Source organism: Molossus molossus, unplaced genomic scaffold, assembly GCF_014108415.1.
Source record: "Molossus molossus isolate mMolMol1 unplaced genomic scaffold, mMolMol1.p scaffold_m16_p_21, whole genome shotgun sequence".
Classification (NCBI taxonomy): domain Eukaryota; kingdom Metazoa; phylum Chordata; class Mammalia; order Chiroptera; family Molossidae; genus Molossus; species Molossus molossus.
This window is the reverse complement of record NW_023425357.1, coordinates 42553725-42572549: the sequence shown is the minus strand read 5'-3', so window position 1 is coordinate 42572549 and position 18825 is coordinate 42553725. Positions and strand designations below refer to the sequence as shown.

Genomic DNA, 18825 nt, shown 5'->3' with positions numbered 1-18825 from the left:
TGTTAAATTTCTGCCAGGACAAACAGCATAAACTGGACCTGCCCCAGGTACAGCAGGCAGGAAGTTGGTCGGCCCTACCTCAGGTCACATAAGTGGTTGGTGCTGAGTGACTCCAGAACTGGAATTGCCCCACAAGGCATCTGGAACCTCTGTGCTGTCTCACCCTGCAGCTTTCTGGAGTTCACAAGCGTCCACAAGCGTGATTCCCCAACACCTTTTTAAATAAGTTCTTCCATCTTTATTTTTGTAAAAAACAAAACAAGAAAACTAATAACAAAGTCACCACCAAGCACGTAACTCACCAGGCAAGCACTTGATGCCCTCCCCCCTTCATGTCCCATGTGTCTAATCAACGGTGTCAGGGAAGTAGTCGGTATTGATGTTAGCTTTCCCCAAAGGGGCTATTACAAACAAGGGCATGGGAAGCCTCTGAGATAGGTTTTCATCATTGAGAGGTTGCTTAAAAGCAACTTGCTTTAAATAAAAGGTACGTGTGAAATATAGGAAAGGAAGACTATGCTGTCCGAAATGTCTCCCTACAAGCAACATGGTTTGGGGGAGGGTCAGGTCGGAATTGTGTTTAAAGGAATCAATGATTTTATGAGCTTGCTCGGTGTTCCTGGAACAAAGACTGATGAAGAGAAATACACGTTGCTTGTTAGCCTTATTCTGTTGTGGTCAGGGGCTGCAGGTCTGGAGTCCTTGTTAGTTATTTAGTGCTGGTGAGAAGGCTGGGCCCCACCTTGGACACTGAAGTCCTTCCTCTAAAGTCAAAGCGGAGACAGTGAGCCCCATGTCCCCCGTCACCTTCTGCTGAATAAGGGGGATGAAGAGGAGGTCTCAGCTGTTGGCCTCTTTCCAACCCATGCTCATGCGCCGACTTGGTCCAAGCTAGAGGAAGGATTCCAATTCCTTAGTGTTGGGTGAGCCCAAGTCTGCTGGTCTGGGAGGAGCAAGTGTAGTTCCTTCTGGGCTGATTCGCAGGGCCACCCTGCACTAACCCATCCGCAGCCTTTAGCCCCAAGGTAGGCCTTGGCACAGGTGGTTTAGGCATAGCCACCAGCCATCTGACTGGTGGCTGCATTGTTGCCTACTCCCCGCCAGGCCTGGAAGCTGAAGAAAGCGCTCACTCCATAGGCAATCATTACTAAACACGCAAAGAACTGAAAGAGAGAAGACAGCAGAGCTGAGTCGTCTGTAGCATGGGATGGGGGAGAGGTGTGGTGACGGCAGGGCCCCTCAATCAACTGAGACCAGAGGGACCAGTAACCACAAAACCAAAGTATGTGATAAGGGTACCTGGGCAATGTGCTAACAAGCATGACTGGGGTAGGAGGTACTTTAGACACGCATCAGGGATTTAGTTTTTAAAAGGCTGGTTTGGCTCAGCAGTTGGAGCATCGGTCTGTGGACGAAAGGGTCATGGGTTTGATTCCCTGTCAAGGTCATGTACTTGGGTTGCAAGTTTGGGGTCATGTGGTTGGCAACCAATCAATGTATCCCCTTACATCGATGTTTCTCGCTCCCTTCCTCCCATAACCTTCCCACTCTACCTAAAAATCAATGGAAAAATATCCTGGGGTGAGGATTAACAAACATAAAAAAAAAAAAAAAAAGATAAAAAGGTAACATTCCAAAGCTACCCTAGGAATTGTCCAGAATCCATTCATAGGAGAGCCAGCAAATCCCCCAAAATGGTCTAAACCAAAAGGTTTTTGCATGTGCCCTTTTCAAGGTTAGGAGTGGGGATGACAGCTTTTAACAGATTCTCCAAGGGGGGGCTACGACCCTAAATCAGTGCACCGCAACTGATTTACTGCCCAAATCAACGGTGAACCCACGCTTCCATTCACCATGAGGGATTTCCCCAGCATTCCGCTTCTTCAAGGTCTTAATGTCAACTGGAGGACTGAAAGTCAGCTTGGCTCCGGAGACCTGCCTCGGGCTAGGGAGCAGCGGGGGGTCCAGGGGCGCAGACCTAGCTCTGGCCAGTCCCCTGTCACTGCTGAGGATGCCCAGGGAGCCATACTCACAGAGGCAGCTGCACGCTGGTTATACGGCCGGGTGCCCTTCAGGGACGTCTGTTCAACCGAAGCGGAGCAGGTGATGAAGGCGGTGATGTAGAGAACTGTGGCGCCCATGTTAAATATCATTAACTGGGAGGTGGGAGAAGGGAGAACAGGCTTAAACCTTGAGACTTGCAGTAACTGGAAGCTCCTAGTTCCCACCAGCACACCCCTTACTAGCCAGAATGGGCTGGCACTTGAGGATGGGGATGGAGACACCTGGGCCTCACAAGCAAGGCAGCAGTGCTCTGCCCGGAGGCCATCTGAGCAGGGAGCATAAAAGGTTCCCGGGCTCCGGGCTCCGCTCCGTGGAAGGGAATGGTGGGAAGACCTGCAGTGAGCTGGTCAGGAGCAGTGACACTCCCAGCAGGCAAAACCCATTCCCTATGGCAAGAGGCTAAACCCAGCCTGTCTCTGAGGGCACCAGCTAAAGAACTGCAGGCCACTCCTCCATGTCCGCTCAGGGCCAAGCCCAGGCCCCCTTCCCGGGGCCACTGCAGGCCTTGGGGAGGGTGTGGCTCACGTTCCTCTCTGCCCCCAGTAGGAGGAATGTGTTCCTCTTTTGGCCATATCTTAGGCTCAAGGCCCGGTATCGAATGCCAGCTCAGGACGCAGCAGGATCCTGAGCCACACTGGCAGGAAGGACCCTTAGCTGCCAACCAGGCCCAGGCACCATTTCTCCAACCCTCAGCCCCTGGAGCCAGGTAACAGTCTTAACAGAGGCTGCAAACTGGTCTCTGACATGCTTGATTCATCCCATTGATTATTTTAATTACCATTGTAAAATTAGATTTTATATGAAAACCTGAAGATTTCATAAAAATCTTTCAATCATAAAATACCAGAAGATTTGTCATGAAGGGCCTGCTTTCCCACTAACAGTTGGGGCTGAGTAGAGATGGCTCCCTGTGGGCCGATGGGTACCGAGCTCTCCAGAACCCCTTCCTGACCCACTTCACATATCTTGCCTGCCCTGTAGAGGGCTGATGGTCCTCATCCCAGAAAAATCCCAATTTGGCCCGGCCAGTGTGGCTCAGTGGATGGAGCGTCGTCCCTTGGACTGAGAGGTCCAGGTTCCATTCCAGACCAGGGCACATGCCCGCCCTGGGCTCAATCCCCAGTAGGGGGCGTGCAGGAGGCAGCCGATTGATTTTTCTCTCACATTGGTTTCTATCTCCCTTAATCAATAAAAACATTAAAAAAAGAAAAAGAAAAATCCCAATTTGGCAAAAATCCCATTTTCCCTCTGGAAAGGCCCAGCCCAGGAGTACAGTGAGACACAGGCTGGAGACCCTCGGGATGGAGGCCCTCCATCTCCAGAGCCTTGGGGCGGGAGCTGGACCCTGGCCACAGAGCCAGGCTGCCCCTCCTGCCCGGGGTCTCCCGCCAAGCCCGCTGCCCGCTGCAAACGCCGCCTGGCTCCTGCCAGTGGTGTCAATGCAACAAACCCGTTCTGTCTTGAGGATGACTCACGTTTCCTCAGTTTGAAAAGTCATTGAATTGCAAACAATGCTGCCTAGTCCCAGCCTAGCTTGTCTTACAATCATGTGCCTCTCTCTCCTCTCAGCTCACTGAGAGCCTCAGACCCCAGCTGCAGGGGTTTTCCGGGTCAGAGAAAAAAACCCAGCACTTTCTGTGTGTCTGGCCCCAGTACTTCCTATAGATGCTCCTTGTCCTGAGGAGACTGACCTGGGTAAACCTGGAAACCACCCTCTCTGGGCTGCAGGGGCTTCACCCTGGAGGTGGCAGGTGGATGCCCTGCTGCGCCCGAGAGCATCCTGCACACACGGGGCCCAGCCGGGGTATTCCTGCCAGGCCAGCCCAGCCTCCAGAGACCGGCAGCACAGGTTCAAACTCCGACTGCCCCCAAAAAGGAAAAATATTTTCAAGACTCCAAATGGCCTCCAATCTCTCCGTCCAACAGCCCCTCACTTCTACCCCCTTCCCCGGAGAAAATCCATGTCCTCCCTGGCTCTGCTCCCAATGCTCAGAAAAACTGGGCACCAGCCATCAATCCCTGCCCCATCCCCGGTGAAGAGCCACTGAGGATGCAGCCAGCCCCCACCCGCCACTTCCCATTTAGGGAGTTCACACTGCCACAGCTACTTCCCAGACAGGGCTCATTCTGGAACCACCCCAAGCCCCACCCAGACTCACCACCAGCGGCCAGGGCACCATGTACCACTTCATGTGCAGCTGAAACAGGTAGAGGACGAAGAAGACGATTGTCACCAGCCAGAGAAGGACAGCGACGAACATCACCCAGCCATAGGCCGGGTATAGGTGGTACGGGGTGTCAGCAATCAGGGCCCACACCAGCAGCCCCAGCACCTGGAGGACAGAGGCCCATGTCTCCCAGAGCTCCTAGCACTTGGGCTAGAAGCTGCAGACCTTAGGCCATTGGGCTCCTTCACATTTTCATTTAGTAAAGAAATATTTATTTGTCTCCTCCTCCATACCACTGTATACCAAGCCCTTACCTAGTAACTTACCCCCCTTCCAGGCCTCAGCTGAAATGTTACCTGCTCTTGGGTCCCCTCCTCCAGTCTGGGTTCCAGAAACAACCTCAGTGCTCACATGGCTCCCCAGGCACCCACCCTCAGGACCGGAATTCTGTTTCCTTCCCAGACTGTGAGTTCCCCATGGACAGGACAATGACTATCTCATAGCTGTGTCCAGGCACCCAGTACAAGACCCGGGCCCTGCCAGGGGTTTAGTAAAAGCTGCTGACAGAAAGATGAAGTCACCAGCACATCCCTGAGGGACAGACAGACACCCAGAGGTGGGAAAACAAACAACTTGTGTATGCCCTCTGGGTAATCTCCACCTGGCACCCCACCAAACCCTGTCCACTCACCGTCTCTGACTCTCTTCATTGCCCCTCTGTACAGGTGTTACTATCCCCGCCTTACAGTTGAAACTGGACCTAAGAGAAGCTGAGCTGTCTGTCACCCCATTCCCATGTGGCAAGGTGGGCCCTAACATCTGGCAGACAGTGTATGTAGCTACTGACAAACAGCATTGACTCCAGAGACATCTCAAACCCCTCCCCTCAGCAGCGAGTGACCTGGGGCAAATCTGCAAGCTTTGGCCATCTGTTCTGCCAAAGGAGTACCACACATACCTACGTCCTAGGGCTGTGCTAAGGGCCCAGGAGCTCATGAACCCCACAAACTGCCCCAGCCCTCCAGGCCACAGGGGGTTCCACACAGCCCTCGCAGGCACCTGGGGGAACACAGAAGCTGGGGGGTGGGCACAAGCAGCTCCTCACATGAGGACATCCTGGCCTTTGCCACTCTCCCTCCTCCACAGGGGCACTCTCTGGGATCCCTGGCCCACTGGGCATGCCTCGCTGGCCATCGAGGGGAGGGAGGGTCTACCACAGGGCTGGGGAAAGCTTCCATTGCTGATGGAGACCCACAGGAAGGGCAGTGTCCAGGCATGTGGCACCAGCACTCACAGTGACCTTGCCACCGGCCCAAGATGAGCCAAGTATCATATCACAGAGAAGAGACTCAGGAGCGAGACTCACCTCTGGCTGCTGGTTTTGGGGGACAAAGTCACCCTGGCCTCTCACACCAGTTGATGGGCTGTGGCAAGCTCCTGGACAGACACAGAACTGGCACACACCCCAGAGCTCATGACCCGGAGTACAGCCAGAGCCGGCGCCTGCCAGACACCCCACCTGAAGTGCCCCGCCAAGACCCAGAGAAAAGCTTCCATAGACATCCCCCTGCCTGTGGAGTCAGGACAAAAATGACCTTAGCTGAGTGGCCCAGGAGTTTGGCAGCCCCTCTGACAACCTTCCTTTTTCTTCTCCCTCCCCCTCCCCAACAGGCAGGGAAGGTGTGGGGACTTGGAGCCTTGGCCTGGGAGTCACCAGCTGGGTTTTAATCCTGCCTGTGCTTTGTGACCCTGGGCAAGCACTTTCCCCTCTCTGTGCAGCTCACCTGGGCAGCTCTGGCGAGGCCCGCCCACTAGAATGCGGGCCCCATGGGGAACCCCATTTTGTTCATTGCTGTATCTCCAGTGCCCAACAGTGCCCGGCACATAATACCTGCTCAATAAATATGTGCTCAGGAGCAAATGGGCCCCCATTTCCCTTCTCTGTGAAATAGGGCTGAAAAACCCTGCACAGGTGCTGTGCACTAGAGGAAGCAGGTGTGAATCGGAGAATCTGTTCCTCTAACCAGCACAAACAGGCTGGAGGTGGCCATGGGGCCCCCTTTGCAGGTGAGGAAGGTGGCCCAGGAGCAGAGCCTTGCCAGCAGTCACACAGCTGGGGACAGAGCCCTTCTCCATGAAGACCCAGAGCCTGGATGTCTCAGCACAGGCTCCTCCCACACCTTTAGCCCCCATCCTTAGGGCAACCTGCCTGAAACAGACACATGGTGGGGCCCAGACCCCCCAGAGCCGGGTGTGGTCACTGTTCTAAAGAACAGACACTCCTAAAGCAGCAGGTCTCCGGACCCTCTCAGGTGAGAACTGGGCAGGGTAGGGACAGACAATTATCTTTTCACTTAGAGCAGGGTCCTTATGGGTCCATGCCATTGTGCTGCCTGGTTCCAGCTATCTGAAAGGAAGTTAGAAAATGCAGTGAACTGGAAATTAAGAAAAGACCAATTCAGGTTTACAAATATGCACCTGTCAATTAAAGGCATTATTACTCGTCGACTTGGTCACAATAACCACTTTATGCCCTCCGGCTCTGTGCCAGGCCTCAGGGAAGCACCTCCCCTTTGATTTCATTGATTCCCCTACCACCCTCTCATTGTCAATACTATTCATTATCCCCATTTCCCAAACAGAAACAGAGGGAAATGTGCCCATGATTACTCTTGGTCACCCATGGGTAAAGGGCAGGGAAGGATTTGAACACAGATCTGTCCTCCTCTGGAACCTGGGCTACTCAGTGGTGTGTACAAAATGAGGACACTTCAGCTGGCTCCGAGGGCCAGGCCTAGCTGGCATCCAGGCTTCCCCATTCCTGCCCCGCCCTCCAGCCCAAGCGCAGCCTCTGGAAGATGAAGCTGCTGGATAAGCAGCAGGAATTTCTCCTGTTCCTTCTGGCCTCGCTGCCCTGGCCCCAGGCCCAGGGAGCCGCCTCGGTTTCTGCCCCAGAACAAGGAAGGTCCATTCCTCCATCTGAACCAAACTGACTGGTTCCCCATCACCCCACATCTCCTCCCTCGCAGCCCCAAAAATCTAAAGGGAGCACCCCTAACCAGGACTCCATGGAGACCTCACTCAGGGCAGGGAACCCCCACATTTACCAACACCTCTGCTGGCCTGGGTGGCCCTGCAGGGGAGGCTGAGCCCCTCCCTCCTTCCAGAACCAAAGCTCTTGATCTTACTCCTAAACTCTCTGAGGCCCCTGCAACACTCCTCAGCCAAGTTCTATAGATAAAGAGAACTGTCTGGAAATCTCAAAGGTGCAGGCTCCCTTTTTCCCTGAAAATCTAAAGATTGTGGGTTAGGGATTTTCTCTTTAAATGAGGACTGTCATCCGGCAGGTGTGGCTCAGTGGTTGGGCGTTGACCCATGCACCAAGAGGTTGCTGGTTTGATTCCCGGTCAGGGCACATGCCCAGGTTATAGGCCCGATTCCCAGTGGGGGGCATGCAGGAGGCAGCCACTCGATGTTCTCGCTCATCGATGTTTCTATCTCTCTCTCCCTCTCCCTTCCTCTCTCTCGAAAATCAATAAAGGGGAAAAAATGTCTTTATCTAAAAAAAAAAAAAAGGACTGTCAAAAAAGACACATTCATGTGTATGCCCCAGGACCTTTGCACCTCCAAAAGAATTTCTAAACAACTGGATAGCAGAGATCTTTTTATTAAAATCACCTGCAAGACCAGAGAGGAGAGAGATTTGCCACAAACGTCAGATCAAGAAGCATTCCTCAATCAAGGTGGACACAGACACACACACACACAACGCCACGTGAAGACAGAGGCAGAGGTTGGAGAGGTGTGTCTCCAAACCAAGGAACACCAAGGATTGATGGCAGCCACCAGAAGCTAGGAGAGAAGCATGGGTCAGATCCTCTTTCAGAATCTCCAGAAGGAACCACCCTTGCCAACACCTTGATTTTGGTCTTCCAGCCTCCAGAATTTTGAGAGAATACATTTCTATTGTTTTAAGCCACCCAATGTGGGGTACTTTTGTTATGGCAGCCCTAGGAAACCAATACATCTTTCTTAGCTATTCTTTGACTCTGCGGTGAATGTCCTGACCTGATGTAACTGTGTGATGCTGGCATCAGTTCTATTAACTCTCTGGGTTCAAGCTTCGATCCTGCAACCTTACCAGCTGCATGGCTTCGGGCAAGTTGCTGGACCCCTCTGTGCCTCAGTGTCCTCATCTTCTCAGTGTGCCTACCTCCTGGGGTAGTACTGAGGTGTAAATGAAGAAATATACAGGAGGTGGGCAGAGCAGATTTACAGTTGTTCATATGGAAAAAGGCAAGCAGGTTATGGTTATTACAAGAGCTTTATTAACCCCAAAGACTGTCACAAGCAACTGGGAACCTACTTTTGCCCACCCTGTATATTGGGTACTTAGACCAACACCCAACACAGACTTAACACTCAATACGTGTTCTACCGTTATTATTACTCTAGGAGGTGAGAATGTGGGTTTTCCAGTCCATTCTCGGTGCCCGGTGTCCTTGGGTCTTAATAGTGTGTGCAATTCCTAGGGGTGTGAGGTCAGGTAAGATAATGAATGTATCTAAACTTAAGCACCAGACAGTGCCTGGCAGATAAGGGCCTTATGCCAATGTGTGCTCCACCCACCTGTCAGATAGATAGATGGGCTTAGCTGAGAGGGAGGCCCAGAAGTCCAGCCGGGCCAGCCCTCGGACACCCGGAGCTGCACTCCTGCGCTTCATAGGCTGAGGGTCCCCGGGCAGAATCCTTTACGCCTCTAGACCTCAGTCCTTCCCTCTGTACGATGTTCTCCAAGGTTCCCTCCATCTGAGGCCTGACACTCCCCTACACAGGCCTCCTCCAGGGTGGCCCAAACCCTCTCCCACCAACCCTCATGAGCGATAAGCTACTTCTTCTTCCGCCCAAAGAGGGTCACCCCAAGTCTCCCTTTAACCCTCCCCACTTCCTGGGCTTGGTCTGACCCTTGCAGATTTGTCGTGCAGCACTGGGGAGCCATCTAACCTGTCTGGTTATTTCTTCATCTGACATGTGAAGAGGTCGAGGAGGGTATGCCTATCCTGGTGACCTCACCGGTGTGCAGGAACAGTTAAAGGCTGTTGCAGTCGTGGTGGCTATGGGCTGTTAGTCGGGGCATCAGGGGGAGGGACAGCACCTCAGAGCCTGGAGGCTGACATTGGGGTTTTGAATTCAGCAGCCGCCAGGCAGGCAGGTCACAGAAATGACGAAAGGGGTCCCGGTGGGGTCTGTGGCGCTGTGAGCGACTGCTGGCATCTGAGAGAACACAGGCCTGAGGCAGCCAGAACTTCTAACTTCTTAAGAGACACTAGACATCTGAATTTCGAGGTGAAATCTTCAGCTTTTTAAACACTGAAAATGAAATTAAATGCTTTGGGAAAATGCAAGGGCAGGACCCACTCTCACCCCCAGGACTTCCTTCTCACGGCGCCACCTGGGAAACTGAGCCCCAAGCCAGTGACGGGAACCCTTTCCCAGGGCTCCCTCTCGCAGGAACATCTGGGCATCTGGGGACACTCAGAACTTGGCCTGTCCAGGCCCAGTCTCCACCCCCACCCTGGCCCTTCTCTCTAGAGTGAAAGGAACTTTATGGGGACAAAAAGCCACTTATTGTGTCACAGGAGACAAAGGCGCAGGGGACAGAGGCTCCAGGCGCCTGGGCTGGCCACAACAACTCCACAAGCCACCCCAGCCCTGCGCAGAGGGCCAGGCGAGGGGGAGGCTGCTGGGAACCTGCGCTCTGCACTGAGCAGCTGAGAGGCCCAGCCTACAGCGTGAGAGCGGGGGCAGCCTCGTAACCCCGCGGGGCTGACTGTCCAGGCCGTGGGTGGCATCCAGCTCCTCTAAGCCTCGCTTTCTTTAGCTGAAACGTGGGCATGAGTCACCAAATCAAGTCCTTCAGTCACTGAACAAACTCCAGAGGGCTGCTCTGTGCCAGCCACAGCCATGGTCCCTGCTATGTAGCTCCCCACCTAGGCTGTCACAGGGAAACAGATGACAATGGGTCACCTTCAAGCTTTCCAGAGGCAGCCTTTATCGTATTACCTGTTATTCCTGAGTCCCGGGTTTCAGAAGTAAGATTTTTTAAATTTGCAGAGCCTGACCTTTGGCCCTTGCCTTCCTGCCCTCACCTCTCTGAGACCCTAGGGTGCCACCCTGGCCTCTCCCTGTTAGGCAAACAGGAGGGTCCAACCCAGCCCAACAGCAAAGGACCTGTTAGTATCCAGGGTGGGGCTCACTGGGCTGCAAAGAAAAACATGCCCCCTCCCCCATAAGGTTCTCATTCGCCATGGAGACCAGGGTAGGACCGACCCCTGCAGCTCCCCCAAACTATCTGTGAGCAGAACACTGGGACCTGGTCCTCACTGGTTCACCCACCAACTCACCAGGTGACACCTACCCTGCCACTGGTACGAAACAGCCACTGTCCACCACACGTGGACAGCTTTGCAGCCCTTACCCACTGTGGCCTTGTCCTCTTTCCACTTACAGAGGATCAAGAAAACAACCCAAGGTCACCCAGCAGTCACTCTGAATTCGGGGCTATTGCTTGTTGCTGTGTGATCCTGGGAAAGTGCCTTCCCCTCTCTGGGCCTGAGGGACCTTCAGATAGAACCTTCCTAGCTTTTGTAGTTCCTACAAACTACGTTAACTGTTTTTTACTCAATTTTCACTTACTTGAAAGATTTTTTGATAAGTTATTTTATTTATTTTAAAAATACATAATATATATGACATATTAGATAACAAATTTGTATTTTTTAGCACGTCTGCCTTCCCCAGGGGCAACCAAGAGTGGTTTCTCACGTGCCTCTCCAGAAACTGCGTGCACACACGCACACACACCTCAGACAGGTGCGTGTGTCGATTCTGTGCGCAGTTCTCCCATACAAATGACAATAATCTACACACACACGCTCACACCTTCCTTTTTTCAGTTAACCACAGAGCCAGGAGATTGTCCATCATTACATACAGAGCTGCCTTGTTTTCTGTGAGGGGTAAGATGTTATCTTTTTCCAAACTGCATTAAGCCATTGCACAAAGTATGGTTATCTAACCAGCCCTCGCTGATGAATGTATATATATCACACCTACTAGTCAATTATTTTAAAAGGAAACTTTCAAATCACAATAAAAAGTGAGCAACCTGCATTATTTACCACAATAGAAGCTGATTATAAAATTAAGTATGAGCAGTATATAACAATGTTACTATATCCTAGACAGGTGTGGTTGTCTGCCAGGGTCCAGAGCTCAAAATGAACAGGAATGGGGTGCTGTGTTAAAGGCCGTCTGTCAGGAGTATGGCAGACTGTGGATGATGTGACACGGTCAAGTTTTACACTGAATTGCTTCATTACCTTGGAATAAGAAAGTCTCAACTCTGAACCAACTGCTGGAAGGCAGAAAGAAAAAAGAAATTCAGCAACATGAAAACAAAAGTCTATGAGGAAAAAAAAACACCATGAGCGAAGTCAAAAAACTAACTAGGAAAAAAATATTGGCAAATCTCTGGAGCTTGTAGCCATTGGTAAGACAGACCCACCACTCCGTTGGTTGGAATACAAACAGACAAGGAAAGACAAATGGCTCTTAAACATATTTTGAATAATGCTACACTGTCCTGACATTTCGCCTGTCAGATGGCCATGTGAAGAGGTGTGCTAATTCACCCTGGTGGTGAGGCCGTGGGGACAGGCACCCTACCGGGAGGCACACTGGGGGACAGGTATGACCCCTATGGAGGGCATCTGGCAATCTCTGTGAAAACCAAGAACACACACACCAGATGGAGCTGTCCCACTCCTGAAAATGCACTGCACATGCACACGGTGACTGTACGGCGGGGTGGGCCACAGCAAGGGAACAGCCCAGGTGTCTGTCAACGAAGGAGGGAGCAGGCCACACAAATCACGCCTTAGCTGCACAGTGGGCCGCCACAGAAGCCATCACATTCTACAGAGACCAAAGGAACGCCAAGACACATTTTCAAGTGAAAAGCGTGCAGAAGGGTAAGCACCAGATATATCCCTTGGGTAAAACGGAGAGAGGAATCTATAGCCACGTTTGTGTAGATCTCCTTAAAAGCAAACAGTACCTAGGAAACAGGAAGAGTGGGCCAACTCTAACCAAAAGGGACAGAGATTTTTCCCTGGACTCCTTCCCACTCGTTTGACTTCAGGGTGTTGTAAATACATTACTTATTAAAGAAATTAAGTAAATAAAGGATTTAAAAAGGGACACACGCAGCTTGATGGGCACAGAACATCTGGAGGATCACCGAGGGGAGAGGGCGATGGGCACGGACACAGAACATCTGGAGGATCGCAGAGGGGAGAAGGCAATGGGCACAGATGCAGAACATCTGGAGGATCCCCGAGGGGAGAGAGCGATGGGCACGGACACAGAACATCTGGAAGGATCGCCGAGGGGAGAGAGCGATGGGCACGGACACAGAACATCTGGAGGATCGCCGAGGGGAGAGGGCGATGGGCACGGACACAGAACATCTGGGAGGATCGCCGAGGGGAGAGAGCGATGGGCACGGACACAGAACATCTGGAGGATCCCCGAGGGGAGAGAGCGATGGGCACCAGACACAGAACATCTGGGAGGATCGCCGAGGGGAGAGAGCGATGGGCACGGACACAGAACATCTGGAGGATCGCCGAGGGGAGAAAGCACGGCTGCGCACAAGCTCACAGGGCTTCCATCTGTGGGGTTTTTGTTTGTTTTTTTTAAATCTTCACCTGGGGATATTTTTTCAAATATCTTCAGATAGAGTGGAAGGGGGAAAGAGAGAGAGAAGGAGGGAGAGAGAAACATCAATGTGAGAGAGACACATCGACTGGTTGCCTCTCACATGACCCCGACCAGGGCTGTAGATGAATCACAACTGAGGTACGTACCCTTGACGGGAAACGAACTCACAACTCTGGTCTCCGAGGCAATGCTCTAACCGCTGAGCCAAACCGCCAGGGCCCATCTGCGGTTTTTAAGTGAGGCTGGGGTTCTGTGTAGGAACACGTGTTGTCTGGCCCTGGGACACTATACACACAGTGGTGGCTGCTCGCAGGCCTGGTCGGGGACAAGAAAGACTGTTTCCACTGACAATCCTTTGTACCGTTTGAATGTTTTGCTTTTGTCAATAATTTTTTCAAACCATTTTTAAGTGGGTCCATCAGTAGAGAAATGGCTAAATGAGAGGGGGTTACCATGACATTAGGGGACACCCTGAAAGAGTCAGGAAGGAGGGAGCCGGCTCTGTATGGCATGAAGATATTATAGGCGCACTGGGTGTGCAAAAAGCAACTTCCTCAACAAAGGCTACGGCATAAAACCATCAATTTTTTTTAATGCACAGAAAAAAGAACTGCAAACACCCCAAAACACTGGTGATCCAAGAATAACTTTAGCCTTTTCTGTAATAGGTTATTTTTAAGGAGAATGTGTTTGTATATTTATTACATAATTATAAATTAATTCCAAGCAGTCAACACCCTCCCACCTACAAGTGGGGAGGTGGGCAGAGCTAACAATACAAAGCATTGGTTTGCTCTGTGTTGGAGGAAGCCCAGGAACACGCAGAGCCTGGAATGCTGCACCAAGGAGACTGAACCCACAAATCTCACTGCAACAACCTCTGCCCACACCTCTCAGACCTGAGCAACCTCATCTGGGCAGCCTCTTCTCAGAGGCCAGAGCTGATCTTCAGGCCTTCCCTGCCCCCCACCTGGAGAGGAGCTGGCCTGCCTGCTGGGTCTGAAGGCAGAGCCAGGATCACCAGGAGGAAGAATTTCCTAACACTCACAAGTGCACCAGGATGAAGCAGGCCACCTTGAGAGGGAGTGAGTTCCCTGTCCCTGGAAGCATGCAAGTTCATGTTGAGCATGCACCAAGGACCTGTGGTAGTAAGCATAAGAGCCCTAGGATTTTATGACACCATAATCCTAAGTGCCCTTCATTCCAACATACTCCACACTAAGCTCTTTGTAGGCATTACCTTCCATAGTCCTCACAATCCCACAGTCACCATTACAGACAAGGAAACTGAGGCTCAGGAAAATTAGGAAATTTACCCACAATCACATAGCCAGGAAGGGGCAGACGTGGGATCTGAACCCAAGGCTTTCTGCTTCCAGGCCTGTGCTCCCACCAACACTCTCAGCATCACCTGTGCTGGATCACTGTGATGGAACACAGGTGAGGCTGATTCCGTCTATTCACCTGCAAACTGGGAATTGTGTGGCTAACCCCAATCCCAGGAGGTAGGGCAAGAGGAAGGACAGAAAGTTCCAAAGACAGTGGCCCTATTGCCACAGGGCATTGACATGGCTTCTACATCTTGGGCCTGAAGGATGCCCTTGCATAAGCTATGGTATGTTCCGATCTTCCTTCCACAGAACTTCAGCATGCGCCACTGCGGTCAGGGAGCCTTCCTGAGTGGCCCTGGCTCCTGAAGTTTCCCTTCCTGACATCCTTCCCCCTCCCTCCAAAGCATAGGAACACCCATATCCCCCCCCCCAAAAAAAAACAAAACAATAAAAACACAACACATAGCTAAAGCCAGGCTTTGAATTTCCAGATCTGAGTGCAAATCCCAGTTCCACAACCTTGGGCAAGTTCTGCACCCTCTCTGAGTCTGTTGCTGCATCATCTTTCTCCCCAGGACCTGGGGAGGATTTAAAAAAATAAGAAAGAGATGGTTGCCCTGGGTGGTTTTGCACAGTGGTTAGAGGGTCAGCTAGTGGATGGAAGGGTCAGGTAGAAGGTTTGATTCCCAGTCAAGGGCATGTACCTGTGTTGCAGGTTCCATCCTGGCCCCAGGGCCATGCAGGAGGCAACCAGTCGATGCTCTCACATCGATGTTTCTCTCTTTCTCCCCTGCTCCCTCCACTCTATCTAAAATGAAAACGTATCCTCACGTGAGGATTAACAACAACAAAAAACACTGGTCACTTAACAGCATTCGCTTTACCCTTATTCTATAAAACTTTATGATTAGCCACAAGCACAAACTAACCATACCTTCCACAACATTCCTATACATTCCTGTATCCCCTAGCCACAAACCTCTAGGTTTTTATAACCAAAAGAGTTGTCTCTAGGTCAAACTTGCCTGCTTTCTTTTTCAAGATGCTATCTGCACAAATTCATCATGCTTCCCCTTTTGCCCAGGCAGCTAGGAAGCTCAACAAAGCATAACAGCCTTAAACTTGCTACAAATTGCTGGTACAGTGTGATCTCTTTTAGGCTCTAAGTCAATCTCCCTATTCCCACCTCCCTATACACACCAGCAACTTTAGAAAATATATTCAGCTCTGGCTCAGTTGGTTGGGCATCTTCCTGTGCACTAAAAGGTTGCCGGTTCAATTCCCAGTCAGCGATTGATGTTTTGCTCTCACATCAATGTTTCTCTTTCTTCCCCTCCTTTCCTCTCTCTAAAAATCAATAAAAATATATTCTTCTGTCTTATGTGGCTTTAATATCATATTCCATCTAACATTCTTTTTGGAACTAGATGGAATGGGGAGTGATAAATCAGTGAACACTGAGGTTGGTTCTTTCGGACACATTTAATATCAGGCAAAGAGCACGTTTCCTGCCCCACCCCTCTCTCCTCCCAACACATCTGGCCCACTTCACCAAAACCTGGGAAACAGAGGTCTGATGGAGAACCAGCTCTCATCTTCCCAGTTGCCACCTCCTCTAAGCAGCGTTTCCTTCCGCAGCACCAGACCTAGTTCCTGGTAAGAGCACAGCTGAGTGTGGGCATCAAGGGCACAGGTGAGAAAAGTCAGACCACTCTGGGCTTGGCCTCCCTATGGAGGAGGGCTGTGAGATCTTGGGCAGAGAACCAGCCTGAGTCCCAGTTTCCTCCCCTGAAAAAGGGGGAAGAATAAGAAGATATAAAGCCCATGGCAATGGTCTTGGAGACGAGTGGGTATCTGACTAGTCGGAGCTATCGTTATGATTCCCAACAGAGAGTGGTACCCACTGAGTGAACTCCCCTGTCTCAGACCCAGTGGAACGTCCGTTGCCAGAGAAACAGCCCAGGAAGCAGGTTCTCCCAGAAGCAGATTGGTGAAGGCACTAAAAGGTTCAGAACTCTGATGGGAGACCCTCATCCTCCACACCTCAAAAGTACTACAGGGAGGGCAGGCTACCCCAGTCACACCCAGTCCCTGGGAGTCTTGATACATAAGTGCCAATCTCCACTACAGGACCATGTTCTATCTAGACCTCAGTGCCCACATGTATGATGGGACCCAAATACTCAGGACTGGTCTGCTGAACCCACAGGGACCCCCAAATCAGAGACACAGGCCTCCTCTGGAGGAAGCTACCAAGGTCCTTGTACGCACAGCAGGATGCTGCCCTTATTCCAAATTCCTCTAATTCCACTTATTCCCATTCTCATGGTTCAAATGCATACATACGGAGCAGATGCTCAGGTCTTGCCTACCAGGAGCTAACCCTAGGGGTCCACCAGCCCATCCATCTCAGCCCAGCAGAGATCCCTCTGCTGGTCCCCAACCTCCTGGGGCTGCCAAGGAACAGTCACCCTCTCACAGAGCTACTCAAGGCTTCTGACAGCTCCAGAAACAAGTGCTTCAAGTCCAGTTTCACCAACCTGTTGGCTACTCCCCGAAACTTCCTTTCTACTTTCGGGTCCCCAAGCCTTGGCTCACAGGGCACCCTGCCCTTTGAACACCCTTTCCCAACTAGGCCTCAGATTTCAGGGAAGTCCCTGCTCCAAAGTCACCTCTCCTCTGAGACTTCCTGGACTCAGAACTGGCCTCCTTCTCCTCTGCCCTTTCACACTCCTGGGGCCCGGCTGTCTTTCTGCTCCTTGCTGTGCCCTTCACTGCCACCCAGAGTTTAGGGTACAGCCCTGCTCCAGATTTAAGTTAGTCCCTGACCGCACCCCTTACCTTCCTCCCTCACCTCTCCCCCATCTCCAAAACAACTCCTGGAGAAGAATTAAAAATGTAGATTTCTGGGCTGCACTTCCTGAGATTCAAATTCCAATTCTACACTTTTTCCGCTGGTGGGGACCAAAAACCTACATTTTAAACAACCCCCTCCAGGAGAATCTGAGGCTGAGGCGCAGATGGGTGCTTACAGGGAGAGAATTGAGAAGTTCGGAAATAGAGATAGCCCTGACCCAGGAGGCAGAGGCGCGCCAGGAGGGAGGCTTGTTCTCAGCGGACCCCTTCTTCCAGCCTGAGCCTGGCAGGCTCTCTAGGACCCAACAGCAGGGGGATGGCAGGAGAGGCCCTAAAGGAAAATGGATCCTGGCCCACCTCCCAGTCCTCCCTAGTCCTCTGAAAAAGGCCCAGGCCCTCGACGAGGGGAAAGACTCCCATAAGGGCGGCCACCCAGCTTCCTGACTCTCACCAGAAGGCACCTAGAGGAAGAAAGCTGACTGCGCTCCACCCCCCTCCCCCACCCCCCCGTCCCCCGGGTCTGTGACAAGTGTGTGTGGATTGGGAGAGGGGTGTTCCCAACGGTCTGCCACTGCTGGGGTCGTCAGAAAGTCCAGAAGACGCAGGAGGCTTACCCCAGGCTTCCCACAAGGCACTGCCCAGAGCGCTGGGCGCGGTATCTCGGTCCGCTAGGCCAGCCAAACCGGCTGGAACCCGGCGGGTCACCCAGTGGAAGCCAGAAGGGCCGGCTCCCGCGCGGGAGCCCATAGGGAGGGCCGTGCCTACGTTCAAGTCCTGGAACGGATGTGCCCTCTCGATTAGACCAGGAGTGTTCTGGGGTGCGGCCACGCGGGGAGAGTTAGCCGAGACTGGACTTCGATTTAGTCTGGGATCTCTGAAGGGCTGGGGCATTGTCCTTGCAAAAACAGAGACTGGGTCGTACGCAGTGATTGTGGCTTATGTGAGCGTTTCTGTGGATGGCCTCTGGTGACCACCTGGGGGGCTAATGGGCGTTGGAGTAGGCACTCTAAACTTGGGTGCACAGTGAGTGTGCTCGCAGGGGCGGCAACCGGGACTCCCAAGGTGAGAGGGTTCCAGGGTGATCTCAGGGGCGTTGGTCTTAAAGGTGCCCCCAGGAAAGGCACGGCATGTCGGAGCGCGTGTGACCCGGGTTGGGAGCGTGTGGGGTGCTAAGGAGGGCCTCCCAGGAACCGCCGCCCCCGGGGCCCCGCGCGCGCTCACCAGTTGCAGCAGCATGAGCATGCCAAGGATGGAGCGCACGAAGCCCAGGTCCGGGCGCAGCGCTGAGACCGAGGTGCCGGCGCCCTGCGCGGGGCTGCTGGTCCGTGTGCTCACTTTCGATGGGAACTCGGCCATCGCGGCTCAGCTCGCCTACGCGAGGTCGCTCCGGCAGCCGTCGCAGTCCCTCAGACGGTGGGCACCGGCTCCTGCGCTGCTCCTCCCCCGGGACTCCGCTCCAGCCGCGGCTCCCCGCGCGAAGCTCGGCGCCGAGGGAGGGATCCCTGAGCAGCCAGGTGCGGCCGGAGCCCGGGCCCCGCCCTCGCCGCGAGACCCGCCCCTTTAACCCTTCGATCACCGCGGACAGGTCTAGCCTGGAGACACGCGAAGTCGCGTCGTTCCAC

The 18825-nt window shown here is 52.7% G+C and overlaps 1 protein-coding gene across 1 annotated transcript; it reads right to left on the bottom strand.

The window, feature by feature from the left end:
* Nucleotides 1-582: 582 nt before the first annotated feature.
* On the bottom strand, nt 583-18668 carry LOC118639114 (plasmolipin). Its single transcript, XM_036275346.1, has 4 exons — nt 18425-18668; nt 4224-4397; nt 2034-2156; nt 583-1163 (listed from the first exon to the last, which is right to left on the bottom strand). Exons 1-4 carry the CDS (start codon nt 18557-18559, stop codon nt 1047-1049), a joined length of 549 nt encoding a protein of 182 aa, XP_036131239.1. The 5' UTR covers nt 18560-18668; the 3' UTR covers nt 583-1046.
* Nucleotides 18669-18825: the final 157 nt, after the last annotated feature.